The sequence below is a fragment of the Mirounga leonina genome, unplaced genomic scaffold (genome assembly GCF_011800145.1).
Source record: "Mirounga leonina isolate KUSES-001 unplaced genomic scaffold, KU_Mleo_1.0 Mir_94, whole genome shotgun sequence".
Lineage (NCBI taxonomy): Eukaryota > Metazoa > Chordata > Mammalia > Carnivora > Phocidae > Mirounga > Mirounga leonina.
In genome coordinates, this window is record NW_023270855.1 from 53,949,614 (window position 1) to 53,975,185 (window position 25,572).

The 25,572-nt window shown below is 42.0% G+C and overlaps 1 protein-coding gene across 4 annotated transcripts in view; it reads right to left on the bottom strand.

Moving 5' to 3' along the window:
- Positions 1-4,502: 4,502 nt before the first annotated feature.
- Positions 4,503-25,572, bottom strand: part of ADGRE1 (adhesion G protein-coupled receptor E1) — a 57,298-nt gene continuing 36,228 nt past the window's right edge. For 2 of the 4 annotated variants that reach the window (XM_034997000.1, XM_034996998.1), the window contains 10 exons: positions 22,213-22,390; positions 20,767-20,886; positions 19,428-19,633; positions 18,795-18,965; positions 15,572-15,807; positions 12,624-12,690; positions 10,464-10,555; positions 7,342-7,510; positions 7,132-7,236; positions 4,503-5,341 (listed from right to left, as the gene is read on the bottom strand). In XM_034997000.1, coding sequence (XP_034852891.1) covers positions 5,336-5,341; positions 7,132-7,236; positions 7,342-7,510; positions 10,464-10,555; positions 12,624-12,690; positions 15,572-15,807; positions 18,795-18,965; positions 19,428-19,633; positions 20,767-20,886; positions 22,213-22,390 — 1,350 coding nt within the window. In that variant the 3' untranslated portion in view covers positions 4,503-5,335. Of the gene's footprint in view, positions 5,342-7,131; positions 7,237-7,341; positions 7,511-10,463; positions 10,556-12,623; positions 12,691-15,571; positions 15,808-17,103; positions 17,299-18,794; positions 18,966-19,427; positions 19,634-20,766; positions 20,887-22,212; positions 22,391-25,572 lie in introns of all 4 variants that reach the window. The other 2 variants (XM_034996997.1, XM_034996996.1) reach the window with 2 other exon arrangements.

A 25,572-nucleotide genomic window follows, 5' to 3' on the forward strand; every position in this document is an offset into this window, starting at 1 on the left:
TCTCCCTCTGACCCTCCCCCCTCTCGTGTGCTCTCTCTCATTCTCTCTCTCTGAAATAAATAAATAAAATCTTTAAAAAATTTTTTTTAAAAAAGAAATAGTAGTGTTTGTAATGGAGTTATCATGGAGTAGTTCTTGGAAATGGGCAAGGGGCCTGTTTGTTTCAGTCGCTGGGCAAGAGCAGGACATGATTTGGAAAACCAGGAGAGCTTGTCCCTCAGGGGGCAGAATATCAGAACACTGTCCTAACGCTTTCTTGATGCATTCATTCCACAAACACTATAGAGTCCATCTGCGAGCCCAGTCTTCTGCTGGTCATAGGCATACGGAGACAAATGAGACAAAACACGTGAACATCTGATTATAATCCAACATGCTGAGTATTACAAATAAAAGATTGATAGCTTTAGGCACAACAGAATGGAATGTTAAGGCAAGGAGGTGACCAGATGACTCAGAACCGATGATGGAAAGCTTCTCTTGAGTACACCTTAAGTAAACTTCAAATTACTATTTCTGATGGCTTATTTTTTTGGTAGTTTGGGAAAACTTCAATGGCTTTGGTACAGTTATGTGTTTCTTCAACCATGCATTAAGGAAGACATACAAACTTCTTCCCACTCACAACCTATAACTTGTCTCAAAAGCATTTAAATAGTAGAGTGCTTGAAATTTAACTCAAAGATATTCCTTAGAGCATTGTTTTTTTTTTTTAAAGATTTTATTTATTTATTTGACAGAGAGAGACACAGTGAGAGAGGGAACACAAGCAGGGGGAGTGGGAGAGGGAGAAGCAGGCTCCCCACAGAGCAGGGAGCCCGATGCGGGACTTGATCCCAGGACCCTGGGATCATGACCTGAGATGAAGGCAGTCACTTAACCAACTGAGCCACCCAGGCGCCCCCTTACAGCATTGTTTATACTGAAAAGTTGGAGATGATGCAACTCAGATTAAATACATTATGACACGTGTATACCACAGACCACCATGCAACCGTCAAAACGAAACAAAACAAAAAAAGTTTCAAAAGGTTTAATGAGTTAAAAAGATATTCACAATGTGACAAACGCAAAAAAAAAAAAAATACGTATTTCAGGATAGCATAGGTATACCTGTTCTAGATCGTTCTCAGGTGGGCATGAGACATCTGGCATTGTCACATTCTGGTTTTCCCTTTACGTGTAGGCAGGTGTGACTAACAGAGTGTTATAACTAAGTGCTTTTAGACAAGGGATGACAAGAATGTTGTCCCATTTCCTAAAAACTAGCTGTAAATCTGCCCCCAAATGGTCATGATCAGGGCCAGCACAAGGGTGAGGAGAAGGAAGCACCCACCTCAGGCACAATAGAAAAGGAGACAATCCCTTGAGTAATCAAGATAAACACTGTGTCAATGCAACATTTCAAAACATCAAAAGTCAATGCAAGAAAACCCATGATAAACCGAACATCCAAAATATCCCTTGCTAGGCCAGGTCACCATTTTTTGCCCGTGGCAGAAAAGAAAAATGTGCACCCTTACATACACTTTCTCAATGTACTTTTTAATAGCTAATTTTTTCCTAGAACTTGATTTTGAAAATATTATTGATTGAGTTTACTTCCATTAAAACCAAGAAAGTAAAATTTTAATAAATTCTGGTTTGGGGGAAAAATAAGACATTTTAATTTGAAATGTTTTCAGTTCTAATATCCTTAACTTCAATTTTTCAATATTGTTTCAATTATTTTAATGTTCTGGGGGAAGCACATTGTAGGTGGTCAACAAATATTTCTTGAATGAATGGATCTTTATATTTATGGGATTGGAGAACGATGCAGTTTTTATTCTGAGTCCTTTTCTCTCTCTAGTGGAGGCACTGGAGGTGACGGTGGTAAAGGACTCTACCAAAGGTAGCTTGATGTTTATGGTAAGAAAAATTCTTGTTGTGGAGGCCACAGCTTTTACTTACCTTAGAAATATAGAGTTTCTGGGTGTGTGGGTGGCTCAGTCAGTTAAAGCATCTGACTCTTGGTTTCAGCTGATGTCATGATCTCAGGGTCATGAGATTGAGCCCTGAGTCAGGCTCTGTGGTGAGTGTGAAGCCTGCTTAAGATTCTCTCTCTCCCGACGATGGACTCTGAAAAACAAACTGAGGGTTCTAGAGGGGAGGGGGGCGGGAGGATGGGTTAGCCTGGTGGTGGGTATTGAGGAGGGCACATTCTGCATGGAGCACTGGGTGTTATGCACAAACAATGAATCATGGAACACTACATCTAAAACTAATGATGTAATGTATGGGGATTAACATAAGAATAAAAAAAAAAAGATTCTCTCTCCCTCTGCCCCTCCCCCCCCTTTCTCTCTCTCTAAAAAAATTAAAAATAAATAAAAAATAAGAGCATATGTCCCTTTAAATATATATATTTTTATATATAATATATATTATATATTAAAATAAATTATATATATCCTATATGTCTATAAATATGTATATTTATATAATATAATATATATATAAATATATATATATATATGGCATTGTCACATTCTGGTTTTCCCTTTACGTGTAGGCAGGTGTGACTAACAGCTCTGATATTCTGCCCCCTGAAGGACAACATTATTTTTGACCAACGTGTAACACTGTCGTAAAGACAAGCTTTTGTGTAAGTCTTCTATCAGGAAGAAGTTTAAGCGTTACAGATTTATAGATCCTGATAGCTAAGAGGAAATGAAGACCCCAATCCTTCTTTTTGTATATTCCAAACTGTTGCAATTAAATACAAAATGTTGATAATCCATTGGTTACTATATCAGTTAGTAATTGCCACAAATAATACTTCATAGCAAACTACTCTTGAAACTCAGTGCCTTAAAACAATGATACTTGATTGCTACTCCTGAGTCTCTGAGTTGGTTTAGCAGGTCTGCACTCTTAGTTGGGCTTGCTCACCTGACTGCAGTCAGCTACAGGTCGGCTAGTTGGCTGATTGAGGACAGCCTCAGCTGGTATAATGGGATGACGTAGCTGTCCTCCATGTTTCTCACACCCCTCCCGCAGGTTAGCTGGATATGTTCTCAGGGTGGAGGCAGGGAGGCAAGAGCAAGTAAAACTGATCTTGTAAAGGCAAGAAAGAATGCATACCCAGTTGTGAAACCCTCTGTCTTTGAGTCATTCTGTTGACCAAAGCAAGACTCAAGGCCAAGCCTGAGTGAGAGCAGTAAGAGTCACAGAGTGATAGGGAAGGGGTGTAGAGAGATGGAGGCCACCTCCTGAGGCCACTGATGCAATCAATCTACCACAACTGCTGATGGGTAGGAACCGTGCCATCTCTTGCTTCACTATCCCTTAGAACTACGGCCTCTGTATTGAACTCTCTGGACAAACAAAACACTGAAGACCAACCTGTCATAAATGAACTCATGGGTCAGCTTCCCTCTCAAGCTGTGGCTGCCACAAATAATAGAGACTGAGCCTCCATCAGCCAAGTTTAATGTTATTAAATTGTCTAACCCAGGATCATTACTGAGCTAATTGAATCTTCAGTGGTAAGTTGACTCAAAGTAAATATTTTGTCTTTCCTCTGTATCCCCAAACTAAGAATTCCTGGGGTCAAAGGAAGAGAAGGAGAAAGACACAGGGTCTGGAAGAGGAGCTCTGTGGTCAAGAGTTCACAGCCTACCTCAGCCACCTACAGCTGTGTGAGGCTGGGAAAGTTACCTAACCTCTCTGGGCCTCGGTTTCCTCGTCCTCAGAATGGAGAGTAATCATTCATTTACTCATTCATTCAACACATTTATGGAGAATCTCCTAGATATAATTCCCTGTACTTATAGAGCTCACAGTCTAGGCTGGAGATGCCTAAGAAAAAGAGAAGTTATAATACAGGGTTAGAAAGCATGAAGCCCTAGGGACACACAAAGTGACATCTAGTCTACTTGAGGAGATTCAAAGAATTCTCCCTGGTGGAAGTGATGACTGAGACTCAAGAAAAGGTAGAAATTAGTCGGATTTTGAGGAAAGGTATCCTAGGAAGAGGGAATGGCAGATGCAAAGTCCAAAAGTCAAGAAGATATTTTCCTTTCTGGTTTTAAAGACAAGCTCTGCTATCAGCATGGCAAGCAGAAGGATATTCCAGAATATTCTAGAACATTCATTCATGTGTACAGCACAAATCCCCTGGGGCTCCCATTAAAATTCAAGTTCTGGTTCAGCCAATATGGGGTGGGGCCTGAGATCCTGCTTTCCTAACAAGGTGATGCTGATGCTTCTGGTCCACAGACCACACTTTGAGTAGGGAGGTATCAGAGTGGCCTTGGAAGGGAGCATATATACATTTTATTGTTCCAATTTTAGTATATGTGCAGCCAAAGCGAGCACAGAGGACATCTACATTTTTAAAAAGATTTTATTTATTTATTTGACAGAGACACAGTGAGAGAGAGAACACAAGCAGGGGGAGTGGGAGAGGGAGAAGCAGGCTTCCCGCGGAGCAGGGAGCCCGATGCAGGGCTCGATCCCAGGACCCTGGGATCATGACCCGAGCTGAAGGCAGACACTTAACGACTGAGCTAACCAGGCGCCCCAGGATATCTACATTTTAAAAAGTTTCATCTCCCTCTACTCTCCCTGGCAATCAAGATATTATGCAGGATGGAGGGCCAGGTGGGATGGTGATAACTTTGTGAGCAGTGTGAATCCTAGCCAAGTCCTAAGGAAGTTCCTGGAAGGAAGAGAGATGTTGGTTTGCTGAAAGGTCCCAGGAAACCAAAACACTTTCCAAAGGGTATTGTCATCAAGCACTGCAACCCTCCATGAAATGCTGGGATTCTGCTCCATCCATCCTACTCACCAACATAACTGTTTTAAGTGTTTGTGCAAAAGTAGCCTATAGGTCTGTGGGTTTTATTCATCCCCTGGGGTCACCATTACTGTTTTACTGACCATTTCTTTAAAAGCAGGAGGAGGCTTTGTCAAAGGGTAAGTCAGTCAGTCATATGACAAATCATTTATTAAGGGCTGCTCTGTGTCAGGCGCAGGATAGTGCTGGAGAGGAACGCTTGCTGCCGTGCACCAATGAACTTAGGAGAAACCAAAATGGTAGCCAGGTAACCTTGTTCATGCTATTGCCCTGGGATCTGTTACTTCCACAAAAGTCTAGAAACTCAAAGAGCAGAACACGGAAGATGAACTTTTCATCTTGAACAGAAATTCTTGTTTTCCAGAGAGTTCTGGGGCTAGCAGGATCCTGCATCTGTGCATCAAGCTGTGAAGAGATTTCAGAGTAGGCTCCTGCAGGTACCTGCTTTCCTCAAATGTTGCTTCATAGCATATTTGAAAGTAAGAAAGAACTTTAACCCTGTGAGAGAGAAATCAGAATTAGAATCAGCAGGATTAGTACAAATGTGATTCTAGGGGTCTTATGAATACAGAGAGAGAAATATGGCAACAAACACCAGAAGGATAAACATTAAAATGTTAACAGTGACGGTCTCTAGTGCGGCAGGCACTAATGGCAAACTTGAAAGCTGTTCTCAACCTCTTCACCACTGATAGCTTCCACTCTAGAAGCAAAGAAGCCAAATACTTGTTTTGTCAAATTCCTTTGTAACTATGTGTCATCATGTGATACAGTTCTGACCAACTAAGTGAAAGGGAAATCCACTGAGGGATTTCTGGGAAAGCTTTTGTTTCCTGTGAAAGGGAGAAAGTGTTTGCCACTTCTGCCCCATCCCTCTTCTTGCCTTCAACATGGTCATGATGTCTGGAGCTATGGCAGCCATCTTGCAACCATGAAAATTGTTTGATGAAGTCAACATGTTGTTAGTAGATTGGAAAAGTAGGGAAAACCTAGATCCTTTACAACATCCCTGAGCAACAGAACCAATACCAGCAACACCTAACTCTGAGCTTCTATTCTTGCAAAAAAAAAGAAAGAAAGAAAAGAATAATTTCCTGTTAATTAAGCCACTGAATCTTAGTTACTTGTGTTTGGAATATTCTAATAGGGGATGGAAGAGCAATTGTGTAGAGAAAGTTTTACAACTCTGTAAATTTTACTCTTTAATTTTTATTTATTTATTTATTTATTTAAATATGATGAGCACTAGGTGTTATATTCAACTAATGAATCATTGAATATTATATCAAAAACTAGTGATGTACTATAACTTGGTTAACTGAATTTAAATACAACTCTGTAAATTTTAAATAGCGATGATAGCAATGCAAAATTATGTGGAAAAATCAGTTTTGCCTCCATTTGCACATTCATGTCTCTGAATGTCTCTGAAATTATATATGTGTAGTATAATTCATATAATTCATATGTTAATATATATTTTAATTCATTTTAAATATATAATATGAAATTTTATGTATTAGGTATAATTATATAATAATTATATAATATATAACTTTATAATTATATGTATAATTATATATGTTATATATAATTATATATTTTGTTGATAATTTTATAAAATTTTAATTTTAAAAAATAATTTTATAAAATTTTATATAATTAAATTAAATATTTTAAAATTAAAATATATAATTTTAAAAAATAATTTTATAAAATTATCAACAAGGGAACCTAGCAGATGTTATAACTGGCTCAGAAAAGAATGCAAAGTACAGACATATGTATGTATTACATAATACATATATAATATATACTATATATAATTTATACAAAATATATAAGACATTACATAATTTGTATATAATGTATACAATATATGAGATATATATGATACATGTTACATAATACAGTATATTTATGTTACATAATATATATGTCTGTTCTGTATATTCTCTCTTGAGCCAGTTTAATATCCACCTCACTCCCTCACTGATTAATGAGTAGAATAAAATCTTTAATGTATGCTCATATTATATCTGTATGAGTCATGATTTTATCTTGTTTAGCTCACACAGCTACTAAGGGGCTAAGCTGGGATTTAAGACCACGAAGCCTGGCTCCTGAACCCCAACCCAACTCTTGAACACCGCACTTTATCAAATGTGCTAATATACATAGACACACTTAGCTCACAGTAGATACACGGTGCACAGTGGCATCTGGTGTTGCTAAGAAGCAGTGGTTCCATTTGAACAGAAGAAACCACATAAAACACAGTCTCTTACCGTTTTATAAGTGGAGGGGACAGAGGACAGTAACATCCCTGAAGTCTGGGACTCGGAACTGGGTTTGATCTTCCTGGTAATCCATCCCCTGTATTCTTCCCGTACCTGGAGGAAGAGACACATCACAAGAGGATGAATTATTCCTAGATGTGGGCCAACACAGGCATGTTCCCCGGAAGGATGGGGCTGGGAAGGGCAACTGCTATGTACCTGGCGGTTGAGCAGACAGTGAATGACGAAGATGAAGGTCCCCTGCAGGCTGTTGATGATAGTGAACAGGTAGGCCATGATACTAGCCATGGGTCCAATCTGGAAAATGCCCAACACCCAGGAGCACCCCAAGATGAAGAGCTGGGCAAAGGCCTTGAATGTCAGTAACCTAGGGGAGAAGATTTGGAGAGGGTAAAATTCTGGGCAGTGGCTGTTGTCCTCATGGACTGTGCTCCCACCACTCACCTGCCACCTTGGTGGGAATAAATGTGCAGTGGAGTCTCCAAGCCCCGAGGCAGGGACATCGAGTCCCGTTGGCATTTAAAAGGCAGTTGGCCTACAGATAACATGGCACAAGGATGTGTGGACACATATATTTAATGTAATAGTGTTGATAGTGATGAAAATGCTCGAAGGACCTACAGGTCAAGAACCGGGGACACGTTAAATGAATGGTGATGTCATAGTATGAAATATAAGGACACTTTTTTTTAAGGATTTTATTTATTTATTTGAGAGAGAGAGAATGAGAGAGAGAAAGCACATGAGAGGGGGGAGGGTCAGAGGGAGAAGCAGACTCCCCGCCAAGCAGGGAGCCCGATGTGGGACTCGATCCCGGGACTCCAGGATCATGACCTGAGCCGAAGGCAGTGGCTTAACCAACTGAGCCACCCAGGTGCCCAGGACACTTTTTTTAATTGAAGAAAAACTCACATAATATAAAACTCACCATTTTAACCATTTAAAGTGTGCAATTCAGTGGCATTTGGCACATTCACGATGCTGTACAAATATCATCACCAGCCAGTTCTAAGACATTTTTATCACCCAAAAAGAAACCCCACACCTATTAAGCATTCATTCCCCATCCCCCCTGCAACTAAAACAACCCAGGGTCCATCTATTGATGAACAGATAAACAAAATATGGTCCATTCATACCCTGGATTATTATTTAGCCATAAGAAGGAATAAAGCACTGACATCTGCTACAACGTGGATGAACCCTGAAGACATTATGTCAGTGAGAGATGCCAGTCACAGAAGGATACACAGTATATGGTTCAATTCATAGGAAATGTCCAGAATAGGCAAATCTATAGAGACTAAAAGCTGAGCCAATTCATAGACTGAATGGAACTCCAAAGTGGACATAAATGTGAAAAACTGATTTTCAGTGCTCTTGCTTTCACAAGAAAAATAAAATAAATAAAAGCAAATAATAAAACCATTTTTAAAAGATTTTATTTTTAAGTAATCTCTGTACTCAACATGGGGCTCGAATTCACAACCCTGAGATCAAGAGTTGCATGCTTCACCGACTGAGCCAGGCAGGTGTCCCATAAAACCATTTTTTAAAATGAGATGAGAGAGACCATATACTATAGGGGGTGAGGGTACAGGCTCTGGGTACCTGTGGAAACTGTGCCTCAGTTTCCTCAAATTGATATACGGACAATAATACAATTCCTTACAGGGTGATATTACTTGTTCTACAGATTAAATGAGATAACAAAACTCTAAGGATGCTTACAAAGTGTCTAGCACAAAAACATTTTTGTTAGTTGTTTTTAGCCATAAGTATTGATATGAAATCAGCTACATATTATGTGGAAAAAAACCAAAGTTCAGAATATGTATAGTATCCTATCATGTATGTAATAGAAGGTTGATGTGTAGGTATAGAATATTCTGGAAGGAAGCTCAATTCAAGTGATAATTGTTGCTTAAGGTGGGAGAGATCTGGGGACCTGGGAGTCAGGGAAGAGAGAAGGAATTACTTTCCATGTGTTCCCTTTTTCATTGCTTAATTTTTCTTACCATTGCATGTATTAACTTTGTTTTACACTTTTTGCATCAACTTTTTAAAAATAATTTTTAGAAAAAATTATTTAAGATGGAAGAGGGATTGGATACTGACAGGAAAACAAGTAAAGGACATCATAAGGTTCCTGACAATAAAACCTAGACAATGTCTGACTTTGGTAGGTTCTTAAGATGAAGATTAGTTGAGGGGTGCTTGGGTGGCTCAATCAGTTAAGTGGCTGCTTTTGGCTCAGGTTATGATCTCAGGGTGCTGAGATCAAGCCTCTGTCTCTCATCAGGCTCCCTGCTCAGCAGGGAGTCTGCTTCTTCCTCTCCCTTTGCCCCTCCCCCCCACTTGTGCTTTCTCTCTCAAATAAATAAATAAAATCTTTTTTAAAAAAGAGTAGTTGAGTGATGAAGTTAAGAAACACAAATGGCCTATAAAAGTATGAGGATGACCCACATCTGTAAGATAAAATAATATATACAAAACTAAAATAATAAGATAGTATCTTTCACCTATTAAATCATCAAAATGACACAAAAATGATAAATCCCAGTGTCAGCAAAGCTGTAGGTAAACAAGCACTCTTGCAAATGGAAACAAATTTTCTGGAAAATAATTTTCAATATATACTAAAAGTGGGACAATCCAGCCTGCCATTGACTCGGGCAGTTTCATGCCTACTGTTATGATTCAATAACCACAGATGTGGAAAAAGATCTATCTACAAGGGTATTCAAGACTGCATTGCTTATAATAGCTCTCCCCACCCCAAGAAATCAGAAACAACTTGAATGTCCACGAATAAGGCATGATTTAAGTAAGTTGTGCTGCGTTCTTACACTGAAATGTTTTATAAAAAAAGAAGATATTGTTAAAGAATGTCTAGTTAAATTGAAAAATATTCATGACATTATTAAGAGAAAAATGGTTATAAAAATAGATAGCATGAGTCTGTTTTTGTAAATACGCACATATTATTATGCACAGTAGATGAATTAGAAAATGTATTAATAGTTTCAATATAGGAAACACTCTCCCTAGTAACTGTGTTACTGCTTCATAAGCCAAATAAAGTGGGCAATGTTAATATCCCCAGTATACAGATGAGGAAACAGTTTCAGAGAGGTTATGTAACTTGCTCATGGTCACACAGCTTATAAGTGGCAGACCTGGCATTTGAGACCCCAGATCTAGACACTGTGCGGTTCTGTCCTGGGCACAGGACCAGGCATACAAAAGGTACTCAGTGAATGTTTGTGGGAAGAATTAAGGAGACTTGAAAAGAAGAGAAAAGGAAGGAGGGTCTGCACCTGGTGTCTTTGAGCGTTGAGACTTCAGCATTGACGCTGGAAAGCTTCTGCCTCAGGACACACAACGTCCAAGTCAGGAGGATGGAGTTGATCTACAAAGTCAAGCAGAAAAGACTGAGAGATTGGATATACAAATGGACAATGGCCAGACCCCCTGTAAAAACCCATAGTCTGCAGTAACCACTCCAGGAAGCAGTCAACCCTAAACAACCACCTCTTGATTGGTAACTGACAGCTTCCCTAATTTCTGCCCTCACTTCCAACTTAGGACCAAAGGGAAAAAGCCAATATGCTCTCCTAAGCATTCACATAGGATACCCTGCTTTGAGTTAGCTTGCCTCTAGGGTACTGATGCCTACAGCCTCTGATCGGGGCACACCTGAAGCCTTCCCTTTTTTACCCCTTTTTTATCCTACTCCTCTGCCTGCTTTTGAGTCTCTGCAAAGTGCAAGTGATGGTGGCTGACTCCCTTACTATAGCAATAAATATGCTTTGCTGGTTCTCATCTGGGTGATCACCACTTATTTTCACTGGATGCATGTGGAAAGTTAGAATTAAGATTGGTGCCCTGTTTGGGTTGAATTGTTGAAGACCTAACCCCCAGGACCTAGGAATGTGATCTTATTTGGAGTTAGGGTCTTTACCAGAGGTGATCAAATTAAAACGAGGTCATAGGTTGGGCCCTAATCCCACATGACCTTATAAAACAGGGAAATTTGGACACAGAGACAGTCATGCACAGAGAGAAGCCAAACATCTACAAGCCAAGAAACTCCTGAGGTTACCAGTCTTCTTGGATAGAAAACTGGAATGGATCATTCCCTTGAGCCTTCAGAGGGGACATGGCCCTACTGACCCCTCGATTTTATACTTCTAGCCTCCAGAGCTGTGAGACAATAAAATTCTGTTGTTCTAAGCCACCCTGTTTGTGATACTTTGTTTGGCAGCCCTAGGAAACTAATACATGCCCCTCTCCCAAATCTTACAGAAGTCAGAGCAAAACCCCTCTGGAGGAATACATTCTCAAGAATTCCCAAGATTTAAATCAGTCAGATAGGAGCTCACAATTAACAGTTACAAGTGACACAAGGAAAAAAGCCACCATGAGTGACAGTCAAAAGAAACATCATCTTGCAGGACTGTTGAATCTGGGTTGGAGGTAAGGAGGCAAGGAGATGGCACACAACACCCCCACGTTCCCAGAGAGTAGAACAGTGGGTGCTGGGGCTGGGGGAGGATGTTACTCCAAGATCACAAAGTTTCAGTTACGCAAGGTGAATAATTTCTAGAGATCTCACGTACAGCATGGTGACTATAGTTAACAATACTGTATTGTATAATTGAAATTTGCTAAAAGGGTAGATCTTAAGTGATCTCACCACGAAAAAAAAAAAAAAGGAAAAGAAAAGAAAGAAAAACAGTAACTATACGAGGTGATGGATATGTTCATTGGGTTGATTGTGGTGATTATTTCATGACGTATACATAAGTCAAAACATCAAGTTGTACACCTTAAATATATACATTTTTTATTTGTCAGTTATACCCCGATAAAGCTAAAAACAAAAACGAAAACAACTCTAGGCTTCCCTCTGCTTCCGTCCCACTGTTTTCTTCTTCTCCCTGACCACTAAATACTCTTAATTTCTTTCTCCCTTTTTTTTCCCATTCAGTGGCTATCCTAATAGACCCATTCCTACTGAAACACAAAAGACAGATAAGACTGTGGTCCCTTCCAGAGGATTTGCATGTTGGCAGAGAAAAAAAAAAATCACAAGTCAAAGAAATTACACTCTAACTTGGAAATCTCAAGAACCAGGGATCAGGGGCGCCTGGGTGGCTCAGTCGTTAGGAGTCTGCTTTCCGCTCAGGTCATGGTCCCAGGGTCCTGAGATCGAGCCCCACATCGGGCTCCCCACTCAGCAGGAAGCCTGCTTCTCCCTCTCCCACTCCCCCTGCTTGTGTTCCCTCTCTCGCTGTGTCTCTCTGTCAAATAAATAAATAAAAAAAAAAAAAAAAAAAAAAGAACCAGGGATCAGAAGGCAGAATGTTTGAGAGAAATAAGTGATCTTGGCTTGCGCAACTTCCACTGATACTTCCTGATCCCTGGGGTCTCCTTGTTCCTGCTCCAGGACACACTGTGCCAAGCAATTTGCTTACCATGATGATGGTGCAGACTGGCCCCAGGAAACTCCAGATGAACCCTGTCTCTGTATTCAGCCAGCAGCTATGGAGAGAAATAGGAGTCAGAGCTTGTCTCAGTCTTAACCCTACAGTTACTCACACTCCAAAAAATGCACTAGTGGAGGAGAGTATAGGGAGCTGACCCTGAGATGAAAATTCTCGTGATGGGGCAGGTTACAGCTCAGTTTTCTCTGGGCCACAGCAAGTCTTCTTTCAGACCTTCCTCCTGGGTAAATGTTCCTGAAGCATTCACTTGATACCCTGCATAGAGCTCATCCTCAATTCATAATCTTTGTAACCCCTTCCTCTATTCAGACCTCTTCACTGGCATACCTGCTCCTTCAAATCTCAGCTCAAATGTCACCTTCTCTGAAAAGCCACTTCTGACCACCCCTACCCCTAGTCCATCTCTAGCAGAGCTTGTTGCTTTTCTTTTTTATAGCATCTATTGGTATCATAAATTATGGTGGTGTTTGTTTCCTTGCAAACTGTCCTTCACTCCCTACAAGAGTATGAGCTATATGAGAATTTAGACCTTGAACTTTTGTTCATCTCTGAATACCCAGCACTCAGTGCAAAGTCTGGCATGGATGAGGCATTCCATAATTATTTCTTAAAAGAAATGAAGGGAGGGAGGGAGGGAAGAATGGAGGGAGAGAAGGAAGAGAGAATTCATTGCCTCTTTCCATCATGTCTCTAGGAATTTGTTGTTTTCACCATCTGACAACCATTCCACCACGTTTAGTAACAGCACCCCAATATTCCTTTAGCAAAAGTGTGCCTCCCCCCACAAGAGAAGGAAAATAATCAAGTTTGGCTAGCCAGGCATTCTCTCCCCGGAACAGGAGTCTCCAAGTAGTAGTAATGAAAAGATGTAAAATGCACAGAAGATGCTGTCCCTGTTCTTTCAGGAACAACCACTTCAGTAAAAACTGGCCAATTCCCTTATCAGCTTCTGCATTTCTGGCTGGAGGCATCAGACTGAAAGCTCTCAGGATTAGTTCACCAGGAGCAGCCCTCAACCAAAGGCTGCTGGGAGGGAGATAGTGGACAAATATGCCCCCTTGGGTGGGATATCAGAGGTACATGCCCTACACAGTTTCCCAGAGGTACCCACTGGGATGGAGCCTGTTACCTGCAGCCATACCTGCACACCTGCACCCCATATTCGCTCCTTCTCTTCCCCACGCCTAGTGCTTCTTCCGAAGGTCATCTCAAATCCTTGTCATACTATTCCTCTCTTCCAAACTTTCTGTGGTTCTCACCACCTGGAAGGTACTCTCTAAATTCCATGGCCCTCCCCCAGTTTCCCCTTCTTTCAGCCCAATCCATCTGTTCTCCAAACAGACCTTTAGCCCTCCTTTGGGAAGGTATTGCCCTCACCTATGTTGCCATCCCCTTTTCTATTTGCCTATGTACATTTCAGTAGAGCTTTCAAGACTCATTCAAATTCTGCCTCCTCCAGGAAGACTTCCATGAACTTTCCCACTCCCATAGGCTATCATCCTTCTCTGGTCTTTGTCAGTGCTTATATTACCCACACCAACATTGGACACTTCATCATGGTGACCTTGCATTGTCACCACCATCTCCTGACAAGACAGATCTGAATTCAGTTTGGACACTTCCTAGCTACGTGGCCCAGGACAAGTTCTGCAACTGTGCTGAGCCTCAGTTTCCTCTGAAGCTACCATTCATTAAGCGGTTACTTTATGTACCATCATGTGCAGCAGCACAGGTTGTACACTGCACAAATCCAGGGGACACTATTCGCACTGTACACAATGGAGACTCTTAGTCCTTGCACAGAGGATTTCTGTTGAGAAGTACCGGAGATAATACATGTTTGTAAAGTTCGCAGGATTTAGGTTTGATGAGTGCTCACTTCCTACAGATTCCTTTCCCTTACCTAGTATCTCATGACCTCACCTGAAACACAAACCATCAGTAGTAGGCAGGGAGGAAACCTGGATATTTATTTCCCTAACCACAGCTCAGCAGTGCCTACGACACAGGGTGATGAACACAGGCCCTGGGATTGGAAAGACCCAGATTCATGTCCTCACACAGCCCCTTTCTCACTGTCATGGCAAGAAAGCCTGGCTTTCCTCATCTGTAAATTAGAACAGCACCACTATCACAAGGATCATAGAATTACATGACATGATGCAGTGAGTTACAGTCTCTGCCCTAGCCACATACTGCTTATCCTGTCATTTACCTGATTTTCAAAGTTGACTCACTTTTTTTTACTTATACAATGGAATCATGTCTATGATACCACGAGTTTGGTTGATATGCTGGCAATTTTTTCCTAATGTCCTATAAGATAAATACAAAAATATTTTTAAATTATTCTCACCAACACACTACCCAAAATCCTCTCACACGAACCATGTGATAAACAAAACTTGCTTTAAAACAGACAGTGGTGATGATGATGATGATGGCACGTATAATGCTTTACTCTGTGCCAGAGACTGTTCTAAATGTTTTGCAGATAATAACTCCTTTAACCCTCACAACACTATGATGTAGGCATTGCTGTCAGCCCCTATTGTATGGATGAGGAAATGGAAGCATAAGTAACTTGCCCAAGGCAGCACAGCTAGAAGGTGGTAGAGCAAGGATTCAAACCCAAGTAGGCTGGCTCCAGAATCCATGATTTTAAAATTTACAACCAAGTCCATTGTTTACACCACCACCATTCATCTATACTGTAGTGGAAACAGTGGCTCCTGGATTTGTGCAGTGCACATCCTGTGCTACTGTACCTGGCAGCCCTGAGACCGACAAAACATAAAGAGCTCAATAAATGGTAGACACAATTACTGCTACTGTTATTGCTCTTCTTGTTGTTCATGTAAATATCATCATAAACCCTGGAAGCAGGCTCTTCAGGGAGAGAGAAGGGTATCACTTACCGATTATGCATCCCATAACCTTGTGGCTGCACACTGGCAGAGACAGCCACCACCAGCACTGGGAGCCCGTAGCCAAAGGCACAGAGGTACCATATCTTGATGTTGTGAGAGCTGAAGTAATTCACCACTTTCAGGTTCCTGACCATAAGGAAGAGCATCACAGCCTCTACCAGCATCCAGAAGAAGCAGGCGAGAAAAAGGTAGTGCAGGAAGCCTGCAATGATGGCGCAGCCCAACTGGAGAGGAGAAACATGCACACTCAGGATCCTCCTACCCCCCACCCCAACCCAAGAAGCAGGTTCAGACAATAGTGGGGGTAACTTTGATTTGGAGTTCTTCAACCACAGCCCATTCATTCATTCCACAAACCTTTATAGAGATATTCTTCCCTGCAGGTTGCTATCATCCCTTTGGTAGGGGGACCCATTGTCCTGGTTTGCCTGGGACTGGTTTTTCCTAGGACATGTGACTTTCAGTGTTAAAACTGGGAGAGTTTTGAAAAGAATGGATAGTTGATCACCCTACCTCAGAGGATGTTTGAAGATATTGAGTGTGGGGGTCATCAAACTGTAGTCACTGGGCTGGCTTTCTGTTTTGTAAATAATGTTTCATTGGCACATGGCCACATCCATTTCTATATTTTTCTATGGCTGTTTTCATGCTAAAACAGCAAAGTTGAGTGTTTGTGACAGAGCCCTAGGATCTGCAAAGCCGAAAATATTTATATCTGCCTCTTTACAGAAAAAGTTTGCTCACTCCCGGTCAAATGGTGGGAGTGACATGTGCTACCAGCACTGAGTTCTGGAAAGCTAAACATTCCACAGTGGTGGCGGGGGGGGGGGGGTGTTCTGCACAAAGAATGATCACCCCAGACAAAATGTCACTAGTGCTCCTAGTGGAAAAATCCTGGGAGCCTACTATGTTTCTGGTATAGTTATGGGGGTAAATTGGCCAAAGTTCTTGCTTTCATGGGGCTCATCGCCTAGTGGGGGGGGGCAGATACACAACAAGTAGAACAACAAATAATCAATATGGTTTCAAATAAATGCTGGGAAGGAAAGCAACAAAGACTGATAAGGAATAGAGTTTCACAGCTGTAACATTATTGACATTTGTAACACTATTGCCAGATTATTTTCTGTCACTGGATCTGTCCTGTGTATTGTACAGTGTTTGGCAGCGTCCTTAGTCTCCACCAGATGCCAGCAGCACCCCCACCAATACTGTCTCTAGATATCACTGAGTGTCCTCTAGGCAGCAGAATCCTCCAAAATAAGAACCAATGGTTTAAACAGTAATCGGAGGGACTACCACAATATATAACACGATCAGGGAAATGATTTTAAACTGACACCTACCACAAGAAGGAGTCAACCAGGTGAAGTACTGGGAACAAGTATTATCAAAAGAGGGCATAGCACATGCAAAGGCCCTGAGGTGGGAACTAGCACAGACGTTGTTGGGTAGGATGAACAGGGGCAGATGTGGAGATGGTGGGGCTGAGTAAGGACACAGTCTAAGGGATGTGAGACCTGGTTGTCAGTCTTGTCTACACCGATGATGAAGAGAGTCTTGGCCAAGAAGAGGCAGATGCAGAGGTGCAGGTGGAGGTATGTGTTTTGGTTGCGAATGGCACGACACAGCAGGAAGGTGGCGATGGCCAAGATGAGACACATCAGGGAGATGATCATGCCCACATGGCTAATGATGTACAGGGAGAACTCCATCTGTCAGGAAGGAGATACACCACTCAGAGAGGGACTGACTTCCCTCCAGGCAGAAAAAAGAATTATCCAGACTCCTGACTGGGGCAGAAAGGACTCAGAGACCTTTTCTCCCTTTGACACTCAGAGTGAACTAGATATTGTCCAGCATCATCCTTTGGAATCCGTCAGCACCCATTCCCACTCCTGTGCTGTGCCCCACTTCATGTTGTACTAGAGCAGGATGTCTATAAACTACATTTCCCAGAATCTCCTGGGGCTAGGGTCCTGGATGTCATTTAAGTTCTCCAATGAGATGCAAGCACAGAAGTTTTCGAAAGCAGAATGGAGGCAGATACTGGTTTTCTTCCTGCAGACAGGAGCAAGCTATGGCTGGGCTCCACATTCCAGCTGTCCCTTCTTTGATTGCACGGATGTGGGGTGATCTGACAGCAGCAGTTTCTGACCTCTGGATTACAGCTGCAGAGGGGTGATCTCAAAACCAAACCCCAAGTGGCAGCCCCTGACTTCAACCCCTCCATCCCTTCCCATGATTTTGTGAGCATCCCATTCCCTGCTTGAAATATCTAGAGTGATTACCATTTCCTGCCCTGAACCAGGACTGTTACACAGGCGTTCAGAGATGCCCCAACTTCTGGGAGTGGAAATGGCAAGCCGAGTCCTTCCCTTATTCACAATTATTTTTATTCACAATCAATTTTAAATTTTTGAGTTCCTCTGTGTATTGAAGATGTGACAAGATACCATCTCACGAGCTACTCCCTATGATTTTATGATGTGGTGGCTAAGAGGATGGACTAGAGATCTGCCAGTTCCTATTGTATAAGCTTGGGCAAGACACTTAACTGCTCTGAGCCTCTGTTTCCTCGTCTGTTAAAAGAGGATCCTAACAGTAACTACCCTGTATGGTTGTTGCAGGAGGATCCAATGAAAATACTTAAAGTGCTCACAACTGTGCAGGAAACATACATGCTCTGTACGTCTTTACCCACTCACCAAGGCTCACTTCACATCCATCCCCTCCCTGATTGATTGCTAGCTCTCACCAACACACTTCTGAATTCCCATAGCACAACTTCTTGCACCATGTACATGGTTTTGTGGACAGAGTCCTCTGGAGCTAGACTGTCCTGGGTTTGAGTCTCATCTCGAGTTTCCTAAGTAGGTGGGCTACGGAGCCTCAGCCCCCATCCTGTAAAAGGGCCTGAAAACACATAACTTAAAATAAAGGGTCCAACACAGTAGGTGCTCTGTAAATGGGATCTGTGATTATAATTGTCCCAGCATCTGCTTAGGGTCACTTCTCATTTTATACCTGAATGTCATGGCTTCCCAGCCAGACCCTGAATTCTCCAAGGGCAGAGGTATTGCACACCCCATCAGTCCCCACCCCAACTCCCTCCCACAATACCCAAGGCCATGAGAGACACACAATGGATGTTTACTCAGTATTTTCCCCTTGGATTTGGGGAGCCAGAACACAGAGAATCAGTACTGACCGTGAGCTCCCCAGAAGCCATGAGGATGGCCAGGTTCACCATCCGATTACAGCTGCAGACAGTATGCGTCTCAGAAGCTTCAAGGACCACACAGCCAGAGGGCGTCCACCTACCACCCTCCACATCGGTGTCCCAGGAAACGCAGATAGGCCTCTCAAATTCCTGCTTTGGCTGAAAATGGAAAGGCTCTTGTCACCCGAGACTCTCCTCCAAATGGATTCAGTACGACCAACTTCAAGAGTCATTTGGGGCAGGAAGATGCAGGTATGTTTGGGAGGGAAATGTGGTATTTCAGTGTGCAAGGATGGAGAGAAAGATCTCAGATACCAGATCTGCCTCTAATACTGAATTGGTCATAGCCAATGTAGATAACGTCCCTGTAAATGTTCCTGCATCAACATCACTTAATCTGAGCCCAATCTTGCCCAGTGATGGATGGAAGAATACACATTCTTTAGAGAGGAGGAGAGCCCTCCTCTCTAAAGGTGGATTTTGAGGATCAGCTTGAGTTGCAAGAAACTGTGAGAGCTTGCTGCCTTCGTGGGTCCCTATCAAAAATGAAAGTCAAGCCCACTGGGGGATAGGGCATTCTCAGTAGGTAGATGGGGGCTCAGCAGGGACCTCTTCACAAACCTCAATGTGCTCCAGCATGTAAATGATTGGGTCAGAGAAGCCATCTTTCTTCTCTCCAGTCATGATGCCCTGTACCACGCGAGAATTCATCTTCACCTTCAACTTCCTCTGGGAGTTGGCCAAAGGGGTCTCAGGGTCTTGGAAGAAGCTCTCATCTAAAAGAGACTCCATCCCCGAAAAGGAGACAAAAGCCACCCCAGTGGTCCCTGTGATTTCCCCCATAGGCAAAAAAAAAAAAGAAGGAATCATTTGCTCAGTAGTGATTACAGATGACCCAACATGTACACACACATACACACTTTAATATCCTGTGCATCTCTGTACCTCCACTGGCCCACTCTGAGGATTGCAACACCAGTGCAACCAGTGGACTTCTAGATTGGTGACCCTCACTAGAACCATTAAAAAAAAAAACCTGAGTTGCTTCCACCTGGAGAGATGTTGGCTATATTTAAAAAATAAATTTTAATTTGTATTTGTAAGAGACAATCAAACTGAGCAGTGGGAAATAAGTTTGCCTCCCACATTTATGCTTATTCTTGCTCCATCTCCTTGGTAGGCTTCCCCTTTCAACGTTGGTGGTCTTCAGGGATGTCCCAGGCCTGCTCCCTGAACCCTCCAGACCGAAGATAGATTGAGGAGGGGCCAAACAATGGCCCACAGGCCAATCTGGTCATTGCCTCTTTTGTATAAGTAAAAGTGTTACTGCAACACAGCCACACACATTCATGTATGAACACCTTTGCATCGTGAGGGACTGTATTGCCCTCAATGCCTAAAACATTTACAAACCCGCCCTCTACAAGACAAGTTTGTCAATCCCTGATACAGACCAGCACTGTCCACTTAGCAGTACAACATGAACCACCTAGGTAATTTTAAATTTTCTAGTAGCCACATTTTTAGAAAAGTCAAAAGCAGGTAAAAATTAATTTTAATGATATATTAACTCAATACATGCAAAATATTACCATTTCAACATATAATCAATATAAAAATATGAATGAGATTTTTCCATCCTTCTTTTTTTATATACTAAGCCTTTGGAATCCAGTGTATATTTTTACACTCACCACCTGGCCACATTTCAAGTGCTCAATAACAAAAGGTTATTGAGTGGCTACTTTACCGGATGCTAAAGGTCTTGATGCTCCATTATTGTGAGAGTATTTATTTATTTAATATCTGACTTCCCCAGTGGATGGAAAACTCCCTGAGGGCATGGACCTCACTTTACTGATCCCCTCACAAGTCTTGGCACCTATGAGTTGACTGATAAATGTGTGCTGATTGAATACACCATAACCACCCTCCTTGATTCTCAGGAGCAAGTCTGTACCTGTGGATTCAGATTCTTCGATGGTGGAGCACCCAATCTCCATCTTGTCCCCTTTGGCTCTCAGGTGAAAGGTCACATTCTCTTCAGTGCATTCTTCCTTGATAATTTTGCTTTCAATTTCTAAAAGGAGACGGGGGATGCCTGGGTGGCTCAGTCGGCAAAGTGTCTGCCTTCAGCTTAGGTCATGATCCCAGGGTCTTGGGATCCAGTCCCACAAGGGGCTCCTTGAACAGCGGGGAGCCTGCTTCTCCCTCTGCCTGCCGCTCTCCCTGCTTGTGCTCTCTCTCTGACAAAGAAATAAATAAAAATCTTTAAAAGGAGATAGGGAGACTTTGCCTGAGGTCACTCAGAAAGTGAGTCCTGAATTCGGTTTCTGTCCAAAAAAGTTATACACACCTAGTTGCAAGCAAAGAATAAAAAGGCCAGTTCATCATGGGGAAGATCTTGAGCCCCTGATGAGTGACAGGAGGATGGTAGCACCAGACAACTAAGAAACCCAGCCGGAGCTGTTGGAGTGAGCTCTCGCCCCATAGGGGGTGCATCAGGGAAAGATGGGGTTGAAGTCAACAGTGGTGGAAAGCAACAGTCATGACCCCCTGGCTTCTCTACATTTACACAAGTTTCCTGAAGCCAAAGGAAATAGGAAGGGGCTGGGGCGAACCCAGCAGAGTGGACCAGGGCTCAGGTGTTGCAGTCAGCGCTGCTACTCACCAGCTGTGCCAACTTGAACAGACTTAAACCCTCTGAGCCTCAAGTCCCTCACCTGTGGCATGGCAGTAATTACAGGGGTCTTCATGAAAACAAAATAGGTAATGGAACTAGAGGTATCCTTTTAAAATATAAGCCAGATAATGTCATGCCTGTTCTCAAACTCTCCAATTCCGTACCCCACCCCCAGTCTTACTTCAGATAAAATCCTGAGTCCCTACCTTTGTCTACAAAATCCACCTCTCCCCTCCTTTTCTGACTCCTTCTCCTGCAAGCTCTATGATTCTCTACTCCACTTTGGCCATGCTGGCCTCTTCGTTGTTCCTTGAACTCACCAAGTATTCCTGTGCCTGCATTTTCTCCACATAGGTACACGGCTCCCTTCCCAGGTAACCTAGCAATGCTACCCCCCAAGCCTGACCCTCTCTAGCCGACTTAGCCCTGCTGTATTTTTCTCAATAGCACTATCCATGTCTGGTATACCAGATGTTTGTTTATTGTGGAACTCAGATAGTTGTTGAACAGATAACACATTCCAAACCCTATCTGGCAACACTCATAACTCAATGCCAGCCACTCAGTAAATGGGAGATGTTGTTCATATCCTTGGACTGGCTCTTCTGTGAGTCCAGAGATTTGAAACACTTGGGAAAATGGGATATGGGAAAGCCACGGAGAATCGCATCTCTCAAGGCCCCCCCTCAAAGTCAGCGCCCGGGTGTAACCTTGCCATGTTACCTAAATGTTCAGTCTGGACAGTCTGACTGACATTTGCTGACGGTTTCAGGAAGGCTGCCAGGGTGGTGCTTTTCACACTCTCCAGGACCACAGTGGCCAGTGCGGAGGTCTCTTCTTTGGTGAAGTTGGAGGATGTGGATGTTTGTTCAAGTACAGAGGCAAAGCTCTCAACTGCACTCTGCAAGGAAAGGTGTTTGCACGCTGTGCGCTCTCTTTCTCTCTCTCTCCCCCTCCTTCTCTCTCTCTCTCCCTCCTTCTGCCTCTCCCCCTCCCTCCTTCTCTCTCTCCCTCCCTCTCTCTCTTTCCCTCCCTCACTCCCTGCTCTCTCTTTCTCTCCTCAAGAGACTGGGTTGACAGTCTAAGCCAATGAAGAATTAAAAGGGCATCTACTCAGCTTCCTTTTCCTGATCCCAAAGGCCCCCTTGGGATGCAAAATGGTGTAGCCTTTAAATCAGCACCTGGAATAACATTGCTTACACATAGCTCCAAACCAGCGATTTCCCCTCCTGGAATTAATCCTTCCAGAAATGCTTAAAAAGTGTGCAAGGATCTTGTCCAGTGATGTTTATTTCAGTATGGCTTTTGATAGCAAGAAGTCAGAAAGTCTAAATGTCCAACAGATTGGCTAAATAAATGATGATGGAATCAAATCATGCGATAGTATGCAGCTGTTAATAAAAGAATGGTGTAATATATATATATATATATAGACATATTAACAAGCAAAAAGGTCCAAGAGCTATTAAGTAAAGAAAATTACAGGGTAACATGTATATAGTATCTCATTTCACTTAAAAAAACAAGTACTTTCATTAAAATGTTTATACTTATAACATTAATATTTCTGGCACATAGACATAAAAATAATCAATACTTACTATGAGCCAGGTATTAAGTGTCTTACATATGTTAATTTTAGGATGATATCTGTGAAGTAAAGACTATTGTGTCCATTTTTGGATGGGGAAACAGGATACACATCTAGGAGGTAGCAGAACCAAGATTTGAACCTTCGCAGGCTGGTATCAGAGGCTGAATCCTTCTAGTAGGTGTTCAATAAATGGCTTCAGTGTGTGTGTGTGTCTGTCTGTGCATGAGCATGCGATTCACAAAGTGAAAGGGTATGGAAAGATATACATCCAAATGTTAACATTGATTATATCTGAGGAATAGAGTTAAGGAAAGAATAGCAATAATAATATTAATGTTGATACGATTCCCTTTATTGATCATCAATAAATTGACTTCTTCAATGTGACTCTGACCCCAACCAAAAAAAAAAATATATGAGAAGGATTCACAACCTAATAAATACAAGGAAGAAATTAATTGACTCCAGTCAGATGAGGAAGGAAATTAACTGAAATCCTAGTAGGAATACCAATTTCTATCTATCCAAACTGCACAGTAAAAACATGAAAAGAGGGGCATCTGGGTGGCTCAGTCAGTTAAGGATCCAGCTCTTGGTTTTGGCTCAGATCATGATCTCAGGGTCGTGAAATTGAGCCCCGCGTTGGGCTCCATCGTGAGATCGAGCCCTGCGTTGGGCTCCACACTCAGTGGAGAGTCTGCTTGAGATTCTCTCTGTCCTTCTCCTTCTGACCCTCCCCCTGTGCTCGCTCTCTCTCTCTCTCTCCCTGAAATAAAGAAATAAATCTCTTAAAAAACATGAAAAGAATTTCAGTAAAAACTGGATGAGGGTACAACTTGAGAGATGTTCGTTCTGGAGAAACAGGACACACAGAGTTCTGTAACCATATCCCAAATGCAAGGCATGAGTGTGGGGTCCCTGCCCACCAACACACAGAAAAATCTCAGGTAGAATCATCCTGCAAAAACGTCCTCAATTCCATGGCTGAGGAAACCTCATTAAAACTCCCTTTGAAATGTGAAATCTATTCTTAGCTGGGAATGCTATTTTATTTCCTTGGGGAGGTTAAACATCGGTAGGCAAACTAAGACACCATTGAACACACTTCTTGTTCAATTTAGAAAGTTTTGTGATCTTTGGCATAATCTGGAAAGTGGTTGTTGAAAGGGTTTGGAACAATTCAACACGTTAGAGAAGTTAACTGAGTAACCACGTGATTTCACTGCCAAAAGCAATTAGATGTGTGATAAATGTATTTAGTATGAACACTGTAAGAGAACACAGCTGTTGATAAATGGTTTTGAATATTAAAAAAAATCTGAATTATTACATTTACACATTTGATTGATTGGATTTACAAATCCCTTGAATGCATAATGACTTTGCCTTTTAGATTGTAAATCTTCCTCATTAGGTATTTGAAATTTGGAGGGAAATAAGAATATTCATAAACATAGTATAAAATGAGGGAATCTAACTAAATTTGTAAAATCGGTTCATTTATGGAAATTTAATCTGAAAACCCTATGAGTGAATGTACACTTAATGAATAAATATGTTTTACCAATAAATTAATTTTAAATCAAATTACAAATGAAAGCATTATTCTTATTTTGGTACAAAACCAACCAAATTTATTAATAAACTAACAACAACTGTAAGTTCAACTTAAAGTCTTAAGAAAAACTAGGTTTTAAAATCTACCATTGTAGGGGGAAGGGGAAGAGGGAGGTCAGGGGAAGAGGGAGATGTTGGTTATGTGGAAGCAACTCAGATGTCCTTCCCAGATGAATGGATAAACCATGGTACATCCATAAAGTGGGGTACTACTCAGCCATAAAAAGGGATGAAGCACCCACCTGTGCTTTAATGTGCATGAACCTTAAAAATATTACACTCCGAGTAAGAAGCCAGACACAAAAATATTACACTCCGAGTAAAAAGCCAGACACCACATTTTGTAGGACTCCTTTTTCATAACATACCCAGAACAGGTACGTCTAAAAAGACAGAAAACAGATTAGTGGTTGCCAGGGGCTTGCAGAGGGAGGGATGAGGAACAGCTGCTTCATGGGTCCAAGTTTCCTTTTGGGGGGATGGTGGTGGTGGTGGTGGTGTTTACACAATGTTGTGAATGTAGACAATGTCACTAACAGTTATAAAAAAAAATAAGAATTGGGACTATTGATCACAACCTTGATGAATCTCAAAGGCATTATGCTGAGTGAAAGAAGCCACATCCTGGGGGCACCTGGGTGGCTCAGTCGGTTAAGCATCTGCCTTCAGCTCAGGTCATGACCCGGGGTCCTTGGATTGAGCCCCACCCGGGGTTCCCTGATCAGCTGGGAGCCTGCTTCTCCCTCTCCCTCTGCCTCTCCCCCCACCCCCACTCATGCTCTCTCTCTCTCTCTACCCCCCAATAAATAAATAAAAATCTTTAGGAAGAAAGAAAGAAAGAAAGAAAGAAAGAAAGAAAGAAAGAAAGAAAG